The sequence below is a fragment of the Acartia tonsa genome, chromosome 3 (genome assembly GCF_053477335.1).
Source record: "Acartia tonsa isolate MP-2025a chromosome 3, ASM5347733v1, whole genome shotgun sequence".
Taxonomy (NCBI): Eukaryota; Metazoa; Arthropoda; class Copepoda; order Calanoida; family Acartiidae; genus Acartia; species Acartia tonsa.
The window spans coordinates 8,833,170-8,856,608 of NC_137262.1; the positions used below are offsets into that span (position 1 = coordinate 8,833,170).

The window sequence follows — 23,439 nt, forward strand, 5'->3', positions numbered from 1 at the left end:
ATTAGGTAATTCACTAGACTTTTTATGCCTTATTACCTAATAAAACTTTAAATTCTTCATATTACCAAAAAATTTATTGTTTAATGTTTATATTAATAAAAAAAATAATGTTAAATGAAACTTACCGTAACCCAAACCAAAATATCATACTCTAATCCATCAAATGTTCTCCTGTAGGCAGATCCTCTGCCCGCATACTTGTATCCGCCAATATACAGCTCTGCAGGTTTACTCCTGGTAGGATGGAACATGCCAAGATAGCTGCGCAACTCTGCAACCACTCTGCCCTTGTTTTGCAGAGTAAAAATGCCCTAAAAATTGATCTTCTTATTTATATCATATTACCTAAAAATTATTAATAATAACAAAAAAACAATACTATTCTTCATAAAAACTTAGAAATATATGTAAAAAAAAGTACCTAATTTTCTTTATAAAACTAGCGGTTGCGCCCTTAGAATCTTGAGGTTTGGCATTTAAAAGGTGGTGGGAGAAAATATAGAATAAAACCATCAAATGACAATATCTTAACAGACAATCAAAAAACTTTTCTTCTTTAAGTATTTCATAGGATTTATAAAGGAAATTAATAATCTTTATGTTTATTACAGGTTTGCTGGCCCTCCTGCTACACAAGTTCTATTATCACTACTCTCCAGTTATCCGCAGCATATTTTATTATGATATATATGTTTGATATATCATATTATCATGTCAATGTCATTAAAATAAGAATGCGGCTTTGCCAAGTGTTTTACTATAATTATCATGTTGTCCATCTTTCCAGATTTAGGATGGAGGTTTTAAATTAAGTTTAATAATATTTCAGTGTGTTACAATACCCATAAAATTACAAAGATAGGTTGCGTAGTTAGTACAATATTCACTCAATACCTACGCTCTACGCATTTTCAAATAAAGGGAGTTTTCTCCTTTTTTAACAGAAATTTTAATAAATGACTGACCTGATTTCTAGGAACACAGTTGTTGTTAACCAAAACTTTGACACAGTCCTGAAAAAAATACAACTTGCAATGTCTAAGGAAAAATGTATCTTAAAATAAAAAATAAACACAATATACCTAACATTAAAATATAAACAGGTGTTTAAATTTCATTTGCCATAGGTAATACCACCTCACCTGAAAACTAATTTCTGAAGATTTGAAGAAACTTTTGTGTGTACCCAAACTCTCTTTGGTTGTTCTCCGACGGTACACTGTTAAACTATCAAAGTCTGTCATGGAGGGAAGGTCTATCAAATCAGACTCTACTTTTACACCTTTTCTATAAATAAATCATTATTATTATACCTAGATAAAAAAAAGTTAAGTAGGTATGGAGTTCGATAAACCAAAGACATTTTATTTTTATATTTAAAAATCTCAACAACAAAAACTAATTTTAAATCGAAGACACTTTTCAACAAATCGACCTCATTTGATATGATTGTCAAAATAATGGCGGATTCGTTCGAAAATTGGCGGATTAATCCAAAACGGATTGGCTTCTATGATTTATAAAAAACGTGTTATATTACCTTATCCATTGAACACAGATAAATGTGAGATTCAGGCTTCCTTCAGAAGTGTTGAAGTATGTAAAGTCAACCTCCAGTGACTGCTGATTTGTACCTCCGATATCCAAGTTGCCCTAAATAATAATCAATCCTTATATAAAACTAACAGGATGTATGTGTGTGTGTGTAGCTTAAGATATTGCAGACTGCTAAGCGCATATTGGTCTAATCTACAGTAAAGCTCAGTATAGGTCCAAGGAAAATAAGAGGAGTTCTGTTAAAGTTTTAAATATCATATTTTGACTTTAAAAAGAGCAAAATGACGTGACCTAAACAGGCAAATATGATTACCTTGTATAGCTTTTTCTCTGGCATTGCTTCAGTTCCATTAATAGGAATTCTTCGTTTCAGTTTCAGCTTTTCTGATGAAAGTTTTATCTCCTTCAGTTGAGTCAATTCTAGAAATCCCTGAATAACAAGATTTTTGATGATTACATTTCAAAATATTGTCTGAATCATACCTAGGTATTATTTGGGCATTCTATAATACAAAGTAGCTTGATGTCTATCTGTCCGTCTGTCCCTTAAGATCTCGGTAACCACTGAACCGATCGGATTCTACTCTTCAGGGAATATACCTACTGGTCCTGTGGTGGTTTTAGGCTATTTCTTGGGGGGTGAGCAACCCCCAACCCCCCCAAAAAAAACAAAAAATTCCCTCATATTTTTTTTAAAAAGAATTTTTAAGATTTTTGCGACTAATTCGCATTTTTTTTCGCTGGGTAAGTTATAGTAGATGTAATTATACCTCTTAGGGCAAAGCCCCTAGAGGCTAGGGGCGAAGCCGCTAGTAAAAAAAAGGTAGTAACAAGAAGACGTCCAAGGGGAGAGGTGTACTGTAAAGGGGTGTTTACCCTACTCAAACATTAAATAAAAAAGCTTGGACGTCCTTGGAGTTACTTATAAAGAGATTTTTTTCTGAATTAAAAATCTAACCTGCCAGAAGTCAGTCAAAACATCAGCAAGGGTTTTGTTGCAACAATACTTTTGGGACATTATCAAGCCTCTTTCATCAAATCTAAAAAAAAACAAGGTTGTATTTCTATGATTTTTATATATATACCTTTAAATTAATATAAAACTTTAAATACCTACCCAAGAAAAATTAACCTATAACTTCACTTTCAGCAATTACGGTTTGATTAGATTCAATTGTTTTACCTGGGTTTTATATCTCTACAAGAAATAGCCGACAACGCTGTAGAAATCATCTTCACCTCTTTGGCCATCAAATTCTCATCCAAGGTTGGCTTCAACCCTGGCACCTCATCCTCTCCCTCCTCATCAACATTGTTCCGCACAACAATATTGACAAGATCATGTGGCTCCCCGTTAGAGGTGAATGTGTAGGTCTTGGCTGCTACGGTCAGCTCTGGCTGGTTCTCAAATTGGTAGACCTGCACCTTTTCTGTGCAGCGGATGGAGTTGATGTACGAGTATTGTTGTGCAACCAGGGTTTGTTTGAAGAAAATTGGACCAAGTTCCTGCTCCAGAATAGGCTCCAGATCCTGTTAAAATAAAAATGCAAGAAACCGATAGTAACACATGTGATTTATTGATTTTAAACTGCTTGTAATTACAGGGGAGGGGCAACCCCTAAAAAGGAGTGGCCAACCCTAATTTTAAATGCAGAAATATAAGAGGATATATGAATAATAGGAAGAGAGGCGGAATAAAGGAGCTAAGAAGTATGGCATGTAAGCCATTATTAAACACCAAAACTCAGAGGAATTATATTTTTCATTTCTCATTAAATTAGATAATTAGAAAACATTTAAAACGTCAAATCCCAGTTCTCTACTTAACACTTTTTATTGTCGAGTTTCATTTCTGACAATATGATGCATATCCCCCCCCCCCCCCCCTTGTAGTATAAAAAGACCCAACACGGTTAAATTATAAAAAAAATGAAAAGATAACATACAGAGTATATACAAGAGAAAAAAAATTCTTATTCACACGCACTAAAAATAAATGTGTACCTGAGCCTGTATTCTACAGCAGTACTGTTGGTTTATAATTGCGCCCTTCTCGTCCCTGGAGGGTAAAGGTGTTCTCTGCACTAAAACATCTCTAGACTTGTAAACCACGGCCTGATTGCTCTTGCGCTTGTCCTCCACACTTTTCAAAATTTTCTTACAGTTCTCCTAAAAAATAATATCAATTTAAGAAAATTGTGGTAAAAGTTTTAAATCTCATAAAAATGGGTTGATACATAGAGCATAATTTTTTATCTTAACAACATTAATGCTTAAAAATCTCTTAACACTTTAAAAAATATAAAATAAACTTACATAGCCCAGGTAAAGATTGAAGAAGTAGACTAGATCTTTGACATGTAGCTTGTTCATATCTCCCATAGCCATCGTCTTTTTGTCATCCGTTACTGCAGCAGCAGCAGTTTCTGTTCCAATCAACTCAGCGTTTTCTTCCATTGCAAAAAGATCCTAATAATAATGTCATAATTAAATTTAAGAACCAGCTATTATAGCAAAAACATTTTCATCTACTTGGTTACTATTTAAAAGATGTTTAACTTGTACCTTGCTACTGTGTCAACTACGTGACTAACACTTAAAAGCTTTAGGCTTAAACAGGAGCAACTCCTGCTTAGGATAAGATTTGCAGACAAAGATCGTACAATCAAAAGGGTATTTTGTTGAGATTTAAGTGCATATGGACCTACTACAAATGTCTGGCTTTACGATGGTATCAATAATCAAATCACATTTTAAGAATCCTAATATATATTTTAGAAATTAGAAAATTAACCTTTGTGTCTGAGGCCGCCATAGCATCAGCCAGAGTATTATCCTCCAAGAAATTTGTCTCATTGTCAGACAACCATTCCGATTCGTCCAGCTCATTCAGGAAATGTGTGGCTTTGGCTTTAGATGTTTTCTTTTTTATCCTATTGGATATTCTTGGCAAACTGTCAGTACCCACTATACTTTCTATAACAGTGTCCAGCTTTTTCTTCTTTGCTGGAGATTCTGAAATAAGAAACAAATTTATGACATCAACAATAACATCCATGGAAGGTAAGGATAATTGTATTAAGCTGCATTGTGGAGCCGGAACCGGAGCCGCTCCAAAAGCGAACGGCTCCGCAACGCTGGCATTAAGATTAACCTATATAATTTTTGAATACCCGAAAATTATTTTTAAAAATAATTGCTTAATCTATGCAATATATGTACAGTGAATATAGTTACTTAATAATAATAAATACCTAAAAAGCCCTCATCTTCAAACTTTTTGGCGAATTTTCCAGTCAAAGGTTTGCCACCATGTTCCGCCATATTCATGGGCGTGTAGCTGGGTTGACCGTTGGGCCCCGTGCCTGTGCGCACCATGTACACTTCATCCCCAACATGGATAGCTCCTATTGGTGGGGTTAAGGTTACTTGGGGTGGCCGACCTCGACCTCGTTTCTTTCCTAAATCACATTACATCAAAATAAAATGAAATAGGTATAATCCTTATATTAAAGTAACAGGATCTCTGTCAGTACCAAAGGATCTCGCTAACCGCCAAACCGATATGGTTCTCCTTCAAAGTGTCCTGGGAACATTTATAGCTGTTTTTGGGGAGGGTAACATCACCCTCTTGCAATTGCAAAAAAAATAAAACTAACCCCATCTAGCGGCCGACATTTTTTTTCATTTAGATAGAAAAAAATTTTTACACGCTTCAAGAGGCCTCTTGAGGCGTAGCCGATATTTAAATCAAACAACAATAACTTCGGAATTATTTTGTTTACCTTTAATCACTTTAGCAATATCAAACTGTTTGATTTTGGCCGAGGGCTGTAGAATAGTATCGGGATGTTCATCCTCAAAATGTTGGTTGATTCTCTCCCAAGAAATAAGTCCTTGGGATAAAAACAACCAACCACAAACGGTACATGATCCACAAGTCTAAAAACATTAGAAATGATACATCACACAGAAGAAACATAAATCTCTAACTATTAAAAAGGTAGAGATTAAATTAAAATGTTATTAGTAAGGCATTGCATGACAAAGCTCCAAAATAATTCCTTTATGTGTAATTAAAATAATGTTTGATTAATGCCAATTTAATATTTCTTAGTTGAACTTCTACCATTTTAAAAATCCATTATCATTTAAAATATTCCTTGATTATCAAGACTTTCGTTTCAAGAGTTTTTTTTACCTTAAAATAATCCAGGTTAGTAATCTGTAAATTCTCATTGTAGAAAACATAGTCACTAAGTTCTTTAATATCTTGATGGTCGTTTTGCACATGATCATAAAACTTATCTCGGTGCATTACTTCATTACAACTAAAAACATACATGGTGATTGGTGAAAAAGAAGATATTTAATAATTTGCTTTGACTCAAACTTTCGAATCTTAAAAGACATTTCCTCAAGGTGAAATAATTTAGTGCAAGAAGGAAAGCATTTAAAGACAAAGGTCTTGCAATAAAAATTGCCACCAATAGTGATTTATAAGCTTATACTAACAACATTAATTCGAGAGAAAAAAATCACGAAACCCATACATGATTTTAAGCTGTCGTTAGGGGGGGGGGGGACACACAATTGACGAACTTTTTATCTGCCCCCTAAATATTATATTAGAATTATCCTGGTGATTTATAAAAATGTTATTTAAGTGTTAATTGAAAAAGGTGATTAAATTACCCTATAACAGCACAGATGACATACTCTGCAGCCTTGAGAGCTGCTTGAATCTCGTTGTGCTCATTTGTTTGTTCTTGGGACATGTAACCAACCAATTCAATCTGGTCAATTATTTTCTAAAATAAAAATATATATCATGAAAAGTTGTATTTTATTTTGCTACTAGCGGCTGAGCCCCTAACATCTCAGGAGCCTCTAAACATTTCAAATTCACCTGTATTTTTCCTTCTTTGACTTTGGTTTCAATAAGTTGAGCATTCTTTAATTTTACAGGATTGACATGAGGTTTCATAGTTTGGTTATTAGTCTGTAAACTAGCAGGTTCAGGTTCTAGTCCCTCCATTTCTGTATGTAATCTTTTTGGTGAGAAAAGATTAAAATACAGATACCTAAAAAGTTGCATTAATGAAAGATCATTATTTATTCAAAGTTAAGTGGAAATTCCATGAACTACATTTATAGAGTTTAGCTACAAAAAAAAATACAGCCAAATAGATCTTCTGTGATTATAACATCTAAAGTAATTTCTTCTATAATAAGAACAAGGGGGGGGGGGGGAAGTTTTGACACATTTGCGTAAACCTGGCACCTAGGCTTTATCTTTGCACTGAGAGGATAGGTTATTAGTGATAAAATCATTCTTATATGATGAATTTCACAGGCCTCCAGGTGGTCTCTGTAAAGGTAAAAATGAAAAAAAAAAAATTTTTTTTAAAGTTACAATGAAATCACTTTATAAAACAAAATATGCATCTTTTTTAATATTATTCACATATTTGAAGAAAAAAGATGCATAGGTACCTACTTTGTTTTATAAGTTGATTTGTAACTTTAAAAAAAAATTTTTTTTTCATTTTTACCTGTACAGAGACCACCTGGAGGCCTGGAGCTCCGGAACCTGGAGGCCTATCCAAAAAATCTTAAAACTTCGTGAAATTCATCATATAAGAATGATTTTATCACCAATAATCTATCCTCTCAGTCCAAAGATAAAGCCTAGGTGCCAGGTTTACGCAAATGTGTCAAAACTTCCCCCCCCCCCCCCCCTTAAAACAATAAGTTAACTTAAAGTATATCAATATGTTAATTTGGACAAAAAGATGTATTTAAAAGTAGCATGGATATGCTTTAAGAGTAAAATTATAAAATCTTATAAGTGGAACTTCCCCTTTAAAATTTCTATATTTGCATTAATGTAAAGATTACCTATTAATAAAAGGAATAAGAAACCAATTTGAGGAATTGTTTTGAGGATGGCCAATCAATTTCAAGCTGTCATCTCCCAAAGTTATACTTACAGCTGAACCATTCTGAACAAATATTTCGATTAGACCATAATTAATATAATAAAAAAAATTTTATTCTTAATTTACAAAAAACTTAAACCTGTGCCAGTGTCACTTTGGTAATATGGTTGTTCTTTGCTAAAAGAGTTTCAATGTTTTCTTTCAAAAGTTTCTTATTGGTCTCATCATTTTCAACATACTAAATTCAAAATAAATCAATATAATCAATCATTTGTAAAATTGAAATTGAACATAAAGTTAAAAACAAAACGTCCTAACTTCTTTTCTATGTATAATAATGTGCCAGAGCGAAGAAAGATATCTTATAAACCTTACAACATTTTCTTCAATATATATAGGATAGGTTTCTGTCAACTACAGACAAACGATTATAGAATATTAAAATCTATTACTAATACGTATTATTTTATGAGAAAAATCATAAATCCATTCAATGCTTTGATGAAACTCAACTCATTTTGCATTTCAATTTTTAAAATGTTTTCTTAAGACTGCGTAAAGATGATTTATTTATGAAATTATATTTTTATAATTCTAACAGGAACCTGATATGTAAGGCTCAAGATTGATTCTTTAAATACCATTAATACAACCCCCCCCCCCCCCACCCCCCCGATTCCAATTTTTCAAAAAAACTCAAATTCCATCTTTGTAAAGCTTGAGAATTGCCTCACTAATCTTTGATTATGAATGTAGTGAAGCAAAAGTTTTAACCTGATGAGGCGATTCAACTTTCAGACGTATCCAAGTACCATAACATTCTTCTACAAGAACTGCGGCTGTATTTTTACCCCGTAAATTTCTTATCTATAAAAAGAAATTTTAAAAAGGCAAATAATTTTAGAATATAAGTGAGTTTCAAACAGTATAATATAAATTTTCGACCTCACCTTAGATATTGTTTTATCAACTACATTTTCTCCAGAAACATATCTTTGTTTGTTCTAAAAAAGAAAACAATTTATAGATTTTTTACATTTAGATTAATAGATTTTAGGTTGGTAAAAAATTAAGCGATAATATACATATTCAGTAGGTACCTTTTTTAAAGTGTTAACATTATCAGGACTGGTTATACTTATTCCAATATCTTCGTCATAGTCCATCTCAAATCTATAAAAAAAATTCGGTTACTTCAGGATTAAAGGAAACTATCCACGAACAGGAGCAAGTGATTCTTAACACCTTCCAGCATTGATCCATAGTATTTTTTTTAGTGAATATACTAGGTTTATGTTTAATATTTGGTTTATCGACTAAAAAGTTAGGTTTTACCAATGAAAAAAAACTTTTAAAAGTAAGCATTTTTTGGTGCAATATCATCAAATGTTTTGATGAGTTTAAACTGTGTTTTAAAAGCTTTGACACAAAAGTTTATTAAAGTACTTTTGGAATTTACAGCATTTGATGTTTTCCTGTCGTGTTATTTTATTTTGTCCTTTAAACTCTACATACAAAGCTTTGATGATATATTGCATCAAAAAACTATTTACATTTCAAAGTTTTTTTTATATAAAACCATGGTAAAACCCAACTTTTTAGTTGATAAACCAAATACCTATTAAACATAAACCTAGTATATTCACTAAAAAAATACATAAGATCAATGCTGGAAGGTGCTTAGAATAATAATTTTAATAATTTTGTTAAAAGAGTTTTGATTAAAAATTAAATCTTACTTGTTTGATTCGTTTTTATTAATGGATTCTTTTCCAGCTAACTCATTTTTCACTAGAAAAAAAAGATTATAGATATAAAACAATCAATTTTGACCAGGTAAATATTGGAAGTTTGAACAAAAATCTTACCTGATGTACTTTCTTCAGATGATATTGACTCTAAATATTCCAACATTTCTTCAGACTGAAATTATATGAAATAAAAAAGGGAGTGTAAGTAAAGGCTTTTTTAGCAGACAACAAAACTGGATTTATTTTTTTAATTAGGACAATGGAATATTTAGCTTTGTTTAAAGTTAGGCAATAGGTAGGTATGTCATGTTGATTTTAAAATATACGAAAATTAGACTCACCGGTCGAGTACTCTCTAACTGATCATAGCCTCTGGGATGAATATAATCCATTTTATCAAAATCTTCTTCTCTCAGTCCCATCAAAGGAAGTGCAAGTCTGTAGGTATTAACAAAAACAAATTAGTTTTCATAAATACATTTTAAATGAAACAAAAGATTACCGTCCTGTCGTGTACAGACATTTAAAAAAAACACCCCATACAACATCTTGGAAAAGGAGAAGATACGCAAAATTCATTTGGACAGATATAAATCTTACTACAGAACTGAAGTAAAATTGAACTAGCAAGATTTTCAAGGATATAAAGATTCAGAATGCAAAGTTATCAATTGGAAGATTAAGAGAAAACTATATATTTATCTATCCTATTTGTCTTCCCAGACCTGAGCAAAACACAAACAACAACAAACAGAAACATAATAGGTATTATCCCTGAATTATATGAAAGTTTACTTACCCATCATCGACATCAAGTCTCATCAGCATCATCTTGACAGCTATGCCCACCCTTCTCTGGCTGGACACGTTCATCAACTCCACCCTCGAGTCCTTCAATTGTGAGGAGGGTGGAGGTGACAAAGGCCTTGGCCATCTAGGGGTACGTTTACCCTGAATAAATATATCATATTCCTAATCATTTTAATAGTCACAAATTATGAAGAAAAAAAGATAAGAATATACCTACATTTAGGTAAATTAAAATTTTTATTAATTAGGTAAAGCTGTTTCAACAGGTAAACTATTTACCATGGGTTTCTGAGATGGTTCTGTTTCACTTTTACGTCTAACTGTTCTTCTCCCCTTCAACAGAAAAAATGTATCTATACTTATCCGATTTCAAACTAATACAAAAAGTGGGTCATGTGAAGGAAACGAAGTTGCATGTTTCGTCATATTTTTACAATAGTTCTCCTATTTCTAGCCCCTGCGGGGCAATCCCTAACCTAAAATAACCTTTCAAAAGCTTATGTGAAAATACGACGAAACCCGCAACTTCGTTTCCTTTACATGACCCCAAAAGGCTTTAGTTTATAGGTAAGTTTCAGTCATAAAAATAGTTTAATGATAAAAAGGATTACTTTTACTAACAAAAGCTTACTACTTATGTTGTTAATCTATAATACAAAGTAGAACGATGTCTGTCTGTCCGTCTGAAGCTTAAGATCTCGGTAACCGCAAAACCGAATGGGCTCTACTCTGAAGGGAATATACCTACTGGTATTGTGGTGGTTTTAAGCTATTTTCTTGGGGGATAGGACACCCCCCTAAAAAAAAATTATTAGAAGATTGAAAAGAAAGCGTTATGGATAACCCATAAAATTATGGTTCGCAGCACCAAAATATGTTTTTTTTTTTTTTAAATGTTCGAAATAAGTGGTTGCATCTCCAATCTTTTTTTAATTACCTCTAGGGGCACAGCCCCTAGAGGCTTGGAGCGAAGCCGCTAGTGATATAATAAAGTAAAACTTACCACTTGTTTTCTCTGAGGAAAAAGAGGATCTAGGGTTCCCCCTATTGGCGACATTTTAATAATTTAAGTCTATCTATAATATTTATGTTTTCTGAAATTATATGAGTATAAAATCTTCTCACTTTGAGTGATTAGAAAGAATTTTTTAATATTTCTATACCTAGCTATCTACTAATATTATTTTAGAAATGGAATAATATCTTCATAATTATTATTTTCAACTTTGTGTAAAATATTACTCCAATGATTTAACTCTACTTCTTTGGATTGTTTTTCTTTCTTTAGCATTTTGATTTTATTTTGTAAATATTTCTTTTCATTTTCAATTGATACTTCCTGATTATCGATTTTTTGTTCCACATTCTGCAAATATTTGATTTCTTTCATCTTTTGAGATACCCTGTTTACTTCTAATAGTTTGTCAATAGGATCTTTTATATTTTCTTGATTTGAGAACAGTTCTTGATACTTGCAGCATATTTGTCTATAAATAAGAATAAAATTATTTGTTTTAAACTCATAACTAGTTCATATAATAGCGACAATGCCCCTCACTTGTAGAAGGAAAGGGGGAGTCGAACACTGCTCAAAATAAATATAAAAAAAATTGCGGGGGGGGGGGTGCTTTTTTTAGAGAGGTTGGTGGAATGTATGAGAATCTGCACTGAAAAGGAGGACAATATCGGTTCAGCAGTCAGCAAGATCTTTCGGGAACGACAAACAGAAACACAGAAAGAGACAGATCATATTACTTTTAAATCATGTTTTTAATCAGTTATCAGAAATACTTTAGTTACCTAGGTGTTGATTTAAAGCCTGGAAATTCTAGTAACATAATTTTCTGTATAGCTGCCCAACCCTCAAGTATTTTTTCTGTAGGTTCTGTATTAAATGCACTTTCATCTAATTCCAACATATCCTTAAAGTTAAAAGAAAATACATTAAAACTTTTATCCATAAATAAGACCAATTACCTAAAGATACAAGAAAATTATAAAAATGTCGTAGGTAATTGTTTTTAGAAGCACAGCTACTTGGCCAAATATCTGTGACCAAACTTCTTTATCTTTTATTATCTTTTATTATCATTCCATAAACCTTCTTATGTAAAATACTTTGCTGAGCATTAGTTAGCTTGTTAATGGTACGTTATAAGTAGACATATCAGTTCTTGTAATAATACATAAAAAATAGTGATACAAAAAGCAGACACCTGAAAATCTCCATTCCATAAAACACAAACCGACCGGATTAGAGTTCTTATAATTTCTGGAGTCCAGTCATTTGATTCTTCTCCATTTTCCATTTTTATTCTGTAGCAAAAGTTTTTCTGTGTAGGTTTTTTTTTGCCATGGGACAATTGCATAGCTTAATACAATTCTTATCTAATCACTTAGTACAATGTTTAGTTGTTGAAATTAATTCATTAACATCTCACAGTTAAAGTCAGTCGATTCTATGTTTTGCTTCAAAGTTTCCCAAACAATAAGTTTCTTTTTCTGTGTATCTCTTTCTAATTCCAATATGTTAATTTCTAATTCCTCTTTTTCTTTATTTAATTTCAATATTTGAGAATCTATTCTATTTTTATTAGATTTGGATAATGACTGATTTAATTCTTTGTTTTTTGTTTCGTTTTTGATATATTTATTTGATTTGAATTCTTGTTTTAGTGAAAATGAATCTAAAATAAACAAATTAACTTTTTTTATTATTATTGGTATAAAGATTTAATAGTATTAGGTTGGCATAACAAGATTTTAATTTCATATTGAAAAAAATTACAGTAATTTGTAAAACGCAAAGATAAACATAGTTAGATAAAAATTTAAGTTTTAATCCAATGATATGATTTTCTATTCAATATTATGGATCAAAAATGAGCTTAGTTAAGTATTTTTATCATTATCGTTACCAATTAAGTGTTAAGTAAAATTGGTAGGGATAAAACCAAGTAAATAAGCAAAATTATCAAATAATTTAAATTAAAACATGCCCATTGGACAAAATTAAAACATTTTTTTTTAAATCTGCAACAATATTACCTGAATTTTTAAAATCCAATTCCATTTCATCTAATTCCATCTTTAAAAACTTCATTTCTCCGTTTTCTCCAATATATTGTTGCTGTGCTATTATTTGATTCTCTTGTTTATTGTAGGCAGATTCTTTGTATAACAACATTAGGTCAAAAACACTTTTTCTTTCTAAAGATCCTGGGTTTATAGATAAGTTCCAATATTTTTCTGCAATTTCTCTGAAATAAATTAGGAGTTTATTACTTCAATTATACAGAATCAACAAAGAAATATTTAATTCGCAAATCAAATATAAGAAATAAATGAAGGTATAAATAACACTTAAAACATATAAAGTTAAATTTATTGATTTTTAGGGGTTCAATAAATAAAGATAGGGGAGGTATTCAATATATATCGTAATACTGCATCGAAATAAGCTTAGTTCATAATATGATAATAATATCTATCAAAGATTAACCCTTAAATATAATATATTTTTTCAATGGCATTTGTCAAATTTCCAAAAAGAAGTATATTTTGAAAACTTACTCAGCAGTGAATTTTGACTGTGGATAATCTATCAAAAATAATCTATGAACAGCTAACCATCCATTATTATGAGTGATTTCCACATTTTGATTTTCTGAGTCTTGTTCATCCAACATTTCCTAAAGAAATAATAATCAAATTGATATGCAGAATACATTATTAACCGCATTCAATAGTTCGATTTGCCGATTTTTTTGGGTTATTACAGTGAAGAGGGATGTCATTCCAAAATACTTTTAAAAAAATTAAATAATTGAACATCAAACACTTTAAAATTGGATGTTTAATCATTTAGAACTTTTGTTTAATAAACTGAAATTACAGGGCTGGTATCATCTGGCTATATAAGGAGAATAACTTTGAAGAAACCTATGCCATTATAAACGAAAGGTTTGAGCTAACATAGTCTTACCATAAATTCTCCATTCTGAATAATTGATATTGCTCTCAACAAAGATCTTATTTGTCCGTTCGTCCATGTCATTTTCACTTTGGTACCATTGGACAACTCTTCCATTTTCTTCGTTTTACTTTTTTTTCACAATTTTAGATATTAAGAAATAATAAATAAAAACATGACAAAACAGCAGTATGTACTACTAAAAATATAACAAATTATTAAATATCTTCACTTTTTTAATTTTGACACTTAAAATTAGTATTTGTTTATGTAAAGCAGACAAAATTCCAAGTTTCCCGCTCTATGTCAGGCTTTGTGTAAGGTGACGCCATTTATTCCTATAGGAAAATATAAACCTATGGCCGTTATTATTCTCCCCCCTCTAAATACTAAATACCTCTCTCTCTCCCCCGCTTTATATTTTACCCCACCCACTCCCACATTTTCGCGGATTTTCTTCCTCCCTTTCCCCAATTTTCTTCCCTCTCTACAAATGTTATTTTTGGACATTTACTCTTACAATATTTTATCCCGACAAAGAAAATCTATAAATAAGTTTTAGTATAACTTTTTTATTATTATTTTTCTGCACTTTTATTAAAAAGGTAATTTGTTTGTTGTAAATTAAGATTTTTGACGATTGAAAATCAGGATTTAGTGAATTTTAGAAGAGTAAAATTAAACTGGAGAAAAAATGGAAATTTAATATAAATGTCGTCGTCTTTAGAGTTATAAGGTTTTTACAAATATAAGTTCTATGAAAAGATCAACATTTCATTTGATTTGTAATTGTTTGTAATGCATTAAACAGTTTTATGGATAGCTTTAAATATTTGTTCATTGAGTTTTTTTTGTCTTTACTGTTTCAAGATCAATTGAAACCAAATGGAAATTTTCTTTCAGCTGTTTATGAAATAATAGTTATTTCTCGCATCGTATTATAAACAGCTTTCCGCGGATATAGAATGTACAATTATAAGATTAAAACCAGTTTTTTTAGCCCCTCTGGCACCTCGGGGCTAAAAAAACTGGTTTTGATCTTATGTTTATATTCGTAGAAAGCTGGATATAATATGATGCTAGAAATATTTTTTTTCGTATGGATGAGAACCGGTTCCTATCTACCGGATTCGAATGAATACGAGAAAGTTATTTTTATTTCTTTATGCTTTCTTATTTTTGTGTTTTACTCCATCTTTTATATTATTTTATATACTTCTTCAGAATTAAATTGAAACCTAGCATAGTGATAAAATTAAAAAAAATAGCTGTTTATAAAATAAAGTTATTATACATTAATTTATGTTTTACTCTATCTTTTATATACTTTTTCAGAATTAAAATTGAAACCTGGCTTGGTGATAAAAAGGAAAAATTTAACAAGAACAATACTCTTCAAAACTTTATAAATATATGTGAGAAAATTTCCCGTTGCAAAAGCTTAAAGTAAATATTTATATTAAAGCCTATAAGTTTAGGGGTCGGGAAATTAAAACCATCTCAAGAACTTCATAAAGCTTTCTTGAAAAGTACAACCAATTGATATCAGTAATTTCTAAAGATATTTTGCTCCACCATTACGAATTTATTTGATGTGAAAGCAATAACAACATACACAAGAAGTGTAAAATAGAAACAAACAAGGATGACATCAATAAGTAGCGAAGCTCAAAAATTATGGATTGATGGATATACCGAAAAATTTACTATAAAAAAGTTTCACAAAAAAACATTAATCCAAGAAATCACAAAACAATGCAAGATTTATAACGTGAAAATCTAGAAATTGATCGATAGCTAATCGATGAAGCAAATCTTAATGAAACTTTGTGGCGATATATGCATTGTTAACTTATTGAATCCCTTAAAATATTAGCCGTCTATTTCAAACAGGAGTAAAGAAAATCATGATAACTTAAAAATCTAGAAAACGAACTAGCACCCCAACCGATACGCAAATCTCAATAAAACTCCGAAAAAAGTATGCAGAATATTAAAGTATTCAATCCCTGAAAATTTCAGCTGTCTATCTTGAATAGGAGTTAAGAAAATCATGGAAACTTTAAAATGTAGGAATCGATCTAGCACCTCAATTAATCGACAAATCCTAATAAAACTTGTTGAAAATAAGATGAATGTTAAAATATTTAATTCCTGAAAATTTCAGCCTTCTATCTTTTATAGAAGCCAAGAATATTACGTTTCCCCCTTTCTGTCTCTGACAGACGGACATTTCGAATTATAGAGTAGCTTCGCTACTAAAAATCAGGGCGTAGCAAATTGGGCATATTTTACATGTTAATTATTAAGTGGCTTTTCGTCTGCTAGCAAATTGCTTTCTGCTTTTGTGTTGCAATTTGGTTGTATTTTTTCAAATTCCAACGCTAATGGCTGATATTCAGATACAATTGGAAGTCGGCGCAGGGTCTTACTCCCCAACCTTTGGGTTTTTACTGTTAGCTCGTATCCCTTCTATTCCTTTTATATGAACTATAGTGATAATAAATCCATTTATAGAACACAGGGTTTACACAACATTGATTTTCAGACGCCAAAGCTAAGTTTAGTGTTGTTAAAATTATTTAGGAAGAAGCTCTTAAAACGGTCAAAGCAATTATTAATTTAAGAATGTATCTCATAGTAAAAATATGGTTGGCTCTGTAAAGAGCCGTTTTCTGGTTTCGGTCGGTAGGCAGTAAAATTAAGCACGTTCTCCACGGATTCTCCTGGCGAGCTGGATGTCCTTGGGCATGATGGTAACTCTCTTGGCGTGAATGGCGCACAGGTTGGTGTCCTCAAAGAGACCAACCAGGTAGGCCTCGCTGGCCTCCTGCAGAGCCATGACAGCGCTAGACTGGAATCTCAGGTCAGTCTTGAAGTCCTGGGCGATTTCTCTAACCAGACGCTGGAAGGGAAGCTTGCGGATCAGAAGCTCAGTGGATTTCTGGTAACGTCTGATCTCACGGAGAGCAACGGTACCGGGCCTGTACCTGTGGGGTTTCTTAACTCCACCGGTGGCGGGGGCAGATTTTCTGGCAGCCTTGGTAGCCAGCTGTTTGCGAGGAGCCTTTCCTCCGGTAGACTTACGTGCAGTTTGCTTGGTGCGAGCCATTGTAGATGATGATAAGTTCAACTAACAGTAAAATTTAAAAAATTAAATATTTATAGTTGTTTTCATTAAAGTATTTATGGGGAGGGATCACAAAATTCAGCCTATATCTAATAAAAGGGGAGGAGTAAATTACAAAGGAGAAGGGGGAGAAGAATTAATAAGAGAGGGAAATATGTATAAGGGGTGCTTTGGGTAGAAAGAGGATTTAAAATATTTAGCGGGAACACAACAAAGCTTAACAGGAAAATAAATGTTGAGGGGATTAAAAATTCAAAATGAATGATATCTACCTGACGCTAACTTATCACATATAGGGAAAAACTCAACGGTTTTATTATTTTTTTAGACTTGGTGGAAATATTTTACTTATGTTTTATGCAAACATTTTTTTCATAGTCTTATGTTTTATTTCAGTTTTAAAAGCAAAGCTTCTCTACGTCTAGGGTACGTCCGTCCGAAAAAAAGGCATATTTGTTAAATTAGGCATGTAAGAATCATACAATCTATCTTAAACTTTGCATGCTGATTCTTATAGCAATGATACAATAATTATAAATCGTAGCAACTTTGATCAAAACCAGAAAGTCTGTTTTAAACATGCTTATAATTTATTAACTTTTTGGCCACATTTCTATATGATATGATCATCCAATTCACATATGATTAACATTGATTCCTAGGGTGATATTTGAACAATGTTATAAGCCGATCTCTATATATAATTACTAGCGGAAGAGTTATAGAATGCCATAATCATGCCCCTACATTAAGTTTAGAAAATAAAAATTTTACTTGGTATGATACTTTTTAATACTATACTGATACAATACAAAACCAATAGTTGCTTTGGCCCTAGCCTCTAGTGGAGGGCGGGTTAGGTCAGGAAAATAGCCTAAAACCCTCAAGAGACAAAAACCCTATTGCTTTATATAATAGGAAGTCTTAAAATGTAAGTTTGTCCACATTAAACCCTATTTTCTAAAGATACTTTTTTATACATCACTGAATTGACAAGGCGTTGGGATGTTGGGATTAAAACAAGATAAATTATAATCTATATATAGCCAAAATAAAATACCTAGGTATACATACTTTTGCTTTACTAACATTTGATAGGATTAAGACTAATGTTTAAAACATAATTTATTGATTATTCATTACAAACAAAAGCCAAAATATTCGATTTTTGAATAGTTATTTCTCGCATCGTATTATATACGGCTTTCAGCGGATATAGAAAGTACAAATATGAGATTAAAAAAACTGGTTTTAATCTTATGATTGTACATTTTTATATTCGTAGAAAGCTGGATATAATACGATGCTAGACATAGTTTTTTCGTATGGATGAGAACCGGATCCTATCCACCGGATTCGAATGAATACGAGAAAATATTTTATTAACTTACCAAAATAAATAAGACCGCATAGGCTATTTTTATATGATATGATTTTTAAAGTGATGTTTTAGAATTTTAGTTTTAACAAGTATGACAACACCCATAAAAGCGAAGCTCGAGTCCGATACGGAAAAAGAAACAAGCATTGACACTCTTAACTAGAATATAGATGTGAAGTCTACACAATATTGTAGGCAAATTTAATTGCAGAACTGCGTATACAAAATAATATTTCTTTATTCTTTGCCTAAACAGGTAAACCCAAGCAAAGATTAATCCAATAATTGTAATCTTTTTGCGTAAGCAAAAAGATTATAATTATAATCTTTGCTCAGAAAAAAGGCGCGAGGGGGGGGTTAGAGGGGGCAAAAATCGCCGACAAGCAAACTTTGACGGCGCGTAGCGACGTCGTGCTTCATCCGATTTTAGATTTTTTTTTTCATGGGCCTCAGCAATATCTAGACTTAGATTGGGCAAAAGGTCCCGAGAGATTATCTCAAACCGTTTGGGCGTGGCGGAGGAAAAACCGCGAAAAAATGGCCCTAAAAATGACCAAACTTCCATTTCGGAGAAAAAATCCATCAAAAAAACACGTTTTCGTTTCACCCCACAAAGAATAACTTTTTTCGTGGAAGAGATAATGACACGGGACCTTCGCAGGGTGAAAATTTGGCATCCCAGGCCTCCTAAACTTTATATTTGGTGACCCTGGGGTGACGGGTTCAGTGCCCCCCAACCCCACGAAGTGGGCATACTTTTGAAAATCGCGTTTTTTCAGTTTTTCCCCCTTAAGGGGGGGAAGGAGTCGTTTTATCGACTTCAAGCATCTCTATGATATTGAAGAACTTTTTTAGGCGGACATTTCTTTACTTATGTTAAATTCGCCTCCGGCGAACCGTTTGGCCGTTATTTGCCGCCGAAGGCGCGATTTTCGGCGATTTTTGCCGTTCCCGAGGACTTAATGAACTTTTAGGGGGGGAAGGGGTTGTCCAATCAAGTTTTTGCTGAAATACTTTTTTTTAGGCAATTGCATTAGCTAAATTTCATGTGAAGTATAATTTTTTGTACGCCCAACCGGTTTTGCTCCAGCTGAATTTTAATTTGGCGCGTTTTTATGATTTTCGTCAAAAAAACCGGTTTTACCTTAAAAAGGGTAGGAAGAAGTCGTTTTAGAGACTTCAAACATCTCTTTGGAGTTAAAGAACTTTTTGAGGCGGACATTTCTTTACTTATGTTGGATTCGCCTCTGGCGGCCCGTTTGGCCGTTATTCGCCGCCGAAGGCGTGATTTTCGGCGATTTTTGCCGTTCCCGAGGATTTAATGGACATTTAGGTGGGGAAGGAGTTGTCCAATCAAGTTCTTGCTGAAATACTTTTTTTTAGGCAATTACATTGGCTAAATTTCATGTAAAGTAAAATTTTTTGTACCTCCAACAGGTTTTGCTCCAGCGGAATTTCAAAATTGGGCGATTTTTTAATTTTTAATATTTTTCTTATTTTATCTATATTTTCTTGTTGTAATCCATTTAAATCACTATAAATCATTGGTTTTTTTCATGATTAAATGTTATTTTGCCCTGCTACAGGCTGCCGCAGGCTGCCCTTTCTTATAATGTGGCTATAATTATATTATTTTTAATTACTTTTGATTACTTTTGATCACTTTTGATTGGCTTTATTACATTACGCGCGCGCCAACGGACTGACATAACTGACGAATACTTATAATCTTTGCTGTGCGGGCCGAAAATTACAACGTCATAATTCCATCGGACCTATACTTTTTCTCGATAAAAGAATAATATTATGTCAAATAAAAATTTGTTGTAAAAGTGCACTGTTACAGCTAATATCTTGCTAAGTTTGAAATAGATTGGAGAATTCTAACAGGCATAAATTAACTATCCGATAAAGACACACGAATGAACAAACCCTAAATATAGAAAGCTTTTGAAAAGATTAGAGAATTGTGAATATTTTATCTTTAAATATAACTTTATAACAATATAGCCTTTTAAATAAAAACATATATTTTGAGGTTGAGAAACCTAATGTTTTGTTTTGTGAATTTCCCTCCAAACTTCTTTGTTCCCGATAACACACAAGCTGAGTTACTTTACTCCTCCCTCTCTCCCCCCTGTATACCCACGGCTACCCCAAGCGTATAGTATACACACACACAACAAATGCGCGCTGTTGTTGTACTCGATCGTCCAGACGTGCATCCAATAGGAGGTCGAGGGATTCGTGTGAGTTGAGTATAAGTATAACGTCATCATGTTCATCAACTAAGTTTCATTTTTGAAATCAAACTATCAAGATGACCGGAAGAGGCAAAGGTGGAAAGGGACTTGGAAAGGGAGGCGCCAAGAGGCATAGGAAGGTGTTGAGAGATAATATCCAAGGTATCACCAAGCCCGCTATCAGGCGTTTAGCTCGTCGTGGTGGTGTCAAGCGTATCTCTGGACTTATCTATGAGGAGACCCGTGGTGTTCTTAAGGTCTTCCTTGAGAATGTTATCAGAGATGCTGTCACTTACACAGAACACGCCAAGAGGAAGACTGTCACCGCTATGGATGTTGTCTATGCCCTCAAGAGGCAAGGCCGCACCCTGTACGGATTCGGAGGTTAAACAACTGCTCACTGGACCTAACAAACGGCCCTTTACAGGGCCAACCAAATTTAATACAAAAGAGATATTCTGTTAAACAAGTTATAAATCCTAACTCAAGGACAATATTTTAAAACTTTAAATTTTAATGAATTGGTTCAATAAGGTCATGTGTTTCTTGTATTAGTTGTATGCCTAATATACCACTTGATATTATGTTAACGAAGTTGCTCTGTTAAATTCCAGTTTAATGTTATATATCCTTTATATTTGCTCTTACTATAAGAACTTTAATAAATACGAAATACTAAGACAATTCTAAATTTTTGTTAAATTTACATACACAAATGCAATGCGTACAGGATGAGCTAAGATATACTATAATGCTGTATGGTGTATACTTAACAAATTGTTAACAATAATTGTTTGTCTATAATACAAAGTAGCTTGATGTCTGTCTTTCCCTTAAGATCTCGGTAACCACTGAACTGATTGGATTCTACTCTTCAGGGAATATACCTACTGGTCCTGTGGTGGTATATGGCTATTTTCTTGGGGGGTGGGACACCCACAACCCCCCCCAACAATAAAAAATTCCCATCAATTTTTAAAAATTATTTTTTGATGATACTGTTTGGTGTTGCACCATATATACTACATTTTTTTTAAGTACCTCTTGGGGCAAAGCCCCTAAAGACTAGGGGCGAAGCCGCTAGTATAAAATAAAGCATTAATTAGTAATAGATATCCTTACATAATTATATGAAGGAAAATGCAGGGAGGAATTAACATTGAGCTCTTAATTAAATAGTCCCAAAGTTTTATAATAACACTACTTGTTCATTGGCTTAACAAACTTGGTCACTTATTGAATTTTGACTGTGTTACAATATGTTGAATTTTAATATACAGCTAAGGGGTAAATTTGTGTATCATCATTTTATTGATCATTATCTTATCATCTGAGCTATAAAATTTTAAAGGTTTGCGTCCATATTGCAATATAGTAACTTTAAAAGCTTTACCAGAAAGTCTTTAACATGCTGATTTTATCTTTTTTGGCAATTTTATGTATTTATCCTGTTCTATCATATTTGAATAATATTTTGCTTATTAAGTGCAGAATAATGCAACATTTATCTATTACATTTTCATAAAATTATGATTTTTAGTACTGATTCCTAGGAAAACAAAGTACAATATTATAAGCGAAGCATCTCTATAATCAAGTCCTAAAAATGTAAGTATGTCCAGAAACATTATCCTGTAAGTAGCAGATTTTCAACAAATTTACTTTATTTTTTCCTCCTTGCCGTTTTCCAGACATTAAAAAACTACCCCCCCCCCCTTATTTTTGATTTTTGTCAAAACTAAGCGGGGGGGGGGGGGGTTTCGGTGCTCCAGTCCACCACATGTAAGCAAGTACCAAAATTTTGATGGAATATTAATTTCAGTAATAAGCATCCAGTTCAGTATTACTTGGTCATCTATCAAAGTTTAAGAAGGGTTATTTTTTGCGAGATTTGTAGATGTCTTTTGATAATGATCTTAATTAGGTCTTCTCTGCTATTATCTAAGGTGGCCTCTGAATTTAAGCGTAATACTGCTAACGACTTCAATGCATTATCTTAGCTGTTGTTTTAGATAGAGTGCACAAGGATGTTGTAATCCATGATAAATTTACATTTTAGCTAAATACAAATAGTTAAATACAATCTCTTATGATAATTATGGTTGGTCCTAATATAGGACCGTTGTTTCCAATGGGCAGAAGTGATGATCAAATTACTTGGAGCTGGTGTACTTGGTGACAGCCTTGGTTCCCTCAGAGACGGCGTGCTTGGCCAACTCTCCAGGCAGAAGAAGCCTGACAGCAGTCTGGATCTCCCTGGAGGTGATGGTGGACCTCTTGTTGTAGTGAGCCAGACGGGAAGCCTCAGCAGCAATTCGCTCAAAGATGTCGTTGACAAAAGAGTTCATGATGCTCATGGCCTTGCTGGAGACACCAGTGTCGGGGTGCACCTGCTTCAACACCTTGTAGATGTAGATAGCGTAAGACTCCTTGCGTCTCAGCTTCTTCTTCTTCTTGTCTCCCTTAGCAATGGCCTTCTGGGCCTTGCCTGACTTCTTGGCAGCCTTTCCTGAAACCTTGGGGGGCATGATGATTGTAGATATCAAATGAATCTGTTAAATCTATCTTATCACCATGTTTATATACGTTTGCTGTGCTAACCTTTTGTTTTATTATTTACCTCCCCTCTGTGATGAAAGGGGGGGGGGTTAT

The 23,439-nt window shown here is 32.8% G+C and overlaps 5 protein-coding genes across 5 annotated transcripts in view; 1 reads left to right on the forward strand and 4 right to left on the reverse strand.

Moving 5' to 3' along the window:
* LOC145313221 (uncharacterized) overlaps positions 1–11,156 on the reverse strand; it is a 17,374-nt gene extending 6,218 nt beyond the window's left edge. The window contains exons 1-26 of the mRNA XM_080152519.1: positions 11,064–11,156; positions 10,340–10,393; positions 10,050–10,201; positions 9,592–9,688; positions 9,368–9,422; positions 9,239–9,290; positions 8,600–8,672; positions 8,450–8,503; positions 8,274–8,366; positions 7,639–7,737; positions 7,459–7,562; positions 6,467–6,641; positions 6,253–6,368; positions 5,759–5,888; positions 5,343–5,499; positions 4,812–5,018; positions 4,352–4,572; positions 3,874–4,026; positions 3,562–3,726; positions 2,741–3,087; positions 2,516–2,597; positions 1,871–1,987; positions 1,541–1,653; positions 1,143–1,287; positions 966–1,013; positions 126–311 (exon numbers count right to left, since the gene is read on the reverse strand). Of these exons, the coding sequence (XP_080008645.1) occupies positions 126–311; positions 966–1,013; positions 1,143–1,287; positions 1,541–1,653; positions 1,871–1,987; positions 2,516–2,597; positions 2,741–3,087; positions 3,562–3,726; positions 3,874–4,026; positions 4,352–4,572; positions 4,812–5,018; positions 5,343–5,499; positions 5,759–5,888; positions 6,253–6,368; positions 6,467–6,641; positions 7,459–7,562; positions 7,639–7,737; positions 8,274–8,366; positions 8,450–8,503; positions 8,600–8,672; positions 9,239–9,290; positions 9,368–9,422; positions 9,592–9,688; positions 10,050–10,201; positions 10,340–10,393; positions 11,064–11,117 (3,249 nt within the window). The 5' untranslated portion in view covers positions 11,118–11,156. The remainder of the gene's footprint in view (positions 1–125; positions 312–965; positions 1,014–1,142; positions 1,288–1,540; positions 1,654–1,870; positions 1,988–2,515; positions 2,598–2,740; positions 3,088–3,561; positions 3,727–3,873; positions 4,027–4,351; positions 4,573–4,811; positions 5,019–5,342; positions 5,500–5,758; positions 5,889–6,252; positions 6,369–6,466; positions 6,642–7,458; positions 7,563–7,638; positions 7,738–8,273; positions 8,367–8,449; positions 8,504–8,599; positions 8,673–9,238; positions 9,291–9,367; positions 9,423–9,591; positions 9,689–10,049; positions 10,202–10,339; positions 10,394–11,063) is intronic.
* Positions 11,151–14,501, reverse strand: LOC145313225 (uncharacterized). Its single transcript, XM_080152525.1, has 6 exons — positions 14,046–14,501; positions 13,634–13,752; positions 13,109–13,320; positions 12,277–12,747; positions 11,861–11,982; positions 11,151–11,547 (listed from the first exon to the last, which is right to left on the reverse strand). The coding sequence occupies exons 1-4, from the start codon at positions 14,148–14,150 to the stop codon at positions 12,482–12,484; spliced, it is 702 nt and encodes a 233-aa protein (XP_080008651.1). The 5' UTR covers positions 14,151–14,501; the 3' UTR covers positions 11,151–11,547; positions 11,861–11,982; positions 12,277–12,481.
* Positions 14,502–16,659: 2,158 nt separating this feature from the next.
* Positions 16,660–17,157, reverse strand: LOC145315086 (histone H3). Its single transcript, XM_080155127.1, has one exon. The coding sequence runs from the start codon at positions 17,143–17,145 to the stop codon at positions 16,735–16,737; it is 411 nt and encodes a 136-aa protein (XP_080011253.1). The 5' UTR covers positions 17,146–17,157; the 3' UTR covers positions 16,660–16,734.
* A 3,680-nt stretch (positions 17,158–20,837) lies between these two features.
* LOC145315087 (histone H4) lies at positions 20,838–21,266 on the forward strand. Its single transcript, XM_080155128.1, has one exon. The coding sequence runs from the start codon at positions 20,865–20,867 to the stop codon at positions 21,174–21,176; it is 312 nt and encodes a 103-aa protein (XP_080011254.1). The 5' UTR covers positions 20,838–20,864; the 3' UTR covers positions 21,177–21,266.
* A 1,576-nt stretch (positions 21,267–22,842) lies between these two features.
* On the reverse strand, positions 22,843–23,328 carry LOC145315088 (histone H2B-like). Its single transcript, XM_080155131.1, has one exon. It carries the CDS (start codon positions 23,313–23,315, stop codon positions 22,941–22,943), a length of 375 nt encoding a protein of 124 aa, XP_080011257.1. The 5' UTR covers positions 23,316–23,328; the 3' UTR covers positions 22,843–22,940.
* Between the last annotated feature and the right edge of the window lie 111 nt (positions 23,329–23,439).

Bases quoted from the DNA above. Each gene is read 5' to 3' on its own strand.
- LOC145313225 (XM_080152525.1), bottom strand. From the start codon at position 14,150: ATGGAAGAGTTGTCCAATGGTACCAAAGTGAAAATGACATGGACGAAC. The intron at 13,321-13,633 runs GTAAGTTTTCAA...AATTTATTTCAG, and splicing joins CAGTCAAAATTCACTGCTGA to AGAAATTGCAGAAAAATATT. The intron at 12,748-13,108 runs GTAATATTGTTG...TGTTTATTTTAG, and splicing joins ATTGGATTTTAAAAATTCAG to ATTCATTTTCACTAAAACAA.
- LOC145315086 (XM_080155127.1), bottom strand. From the start codon at position 17,145: ATGGCTCGCACCAAGCAAACTGCACGTAAGTCTACCGGAGGAAAGGCT.
- LOC145315087 (XM_080155128.1), top strand. From the start codon at position 20,865: ATGACCGGAAGAGGCAAAGGTGGAAAGGGACTTGGAAAGGGAGGCGCC.
- LOC145315088 (XM_080155131.1), bottom strand. From the start codon at position 23,315: ATGCCCCCCAAGGTTTCAGGAAAGGCTGCCAAGAAGTCAGGCAAGGCC.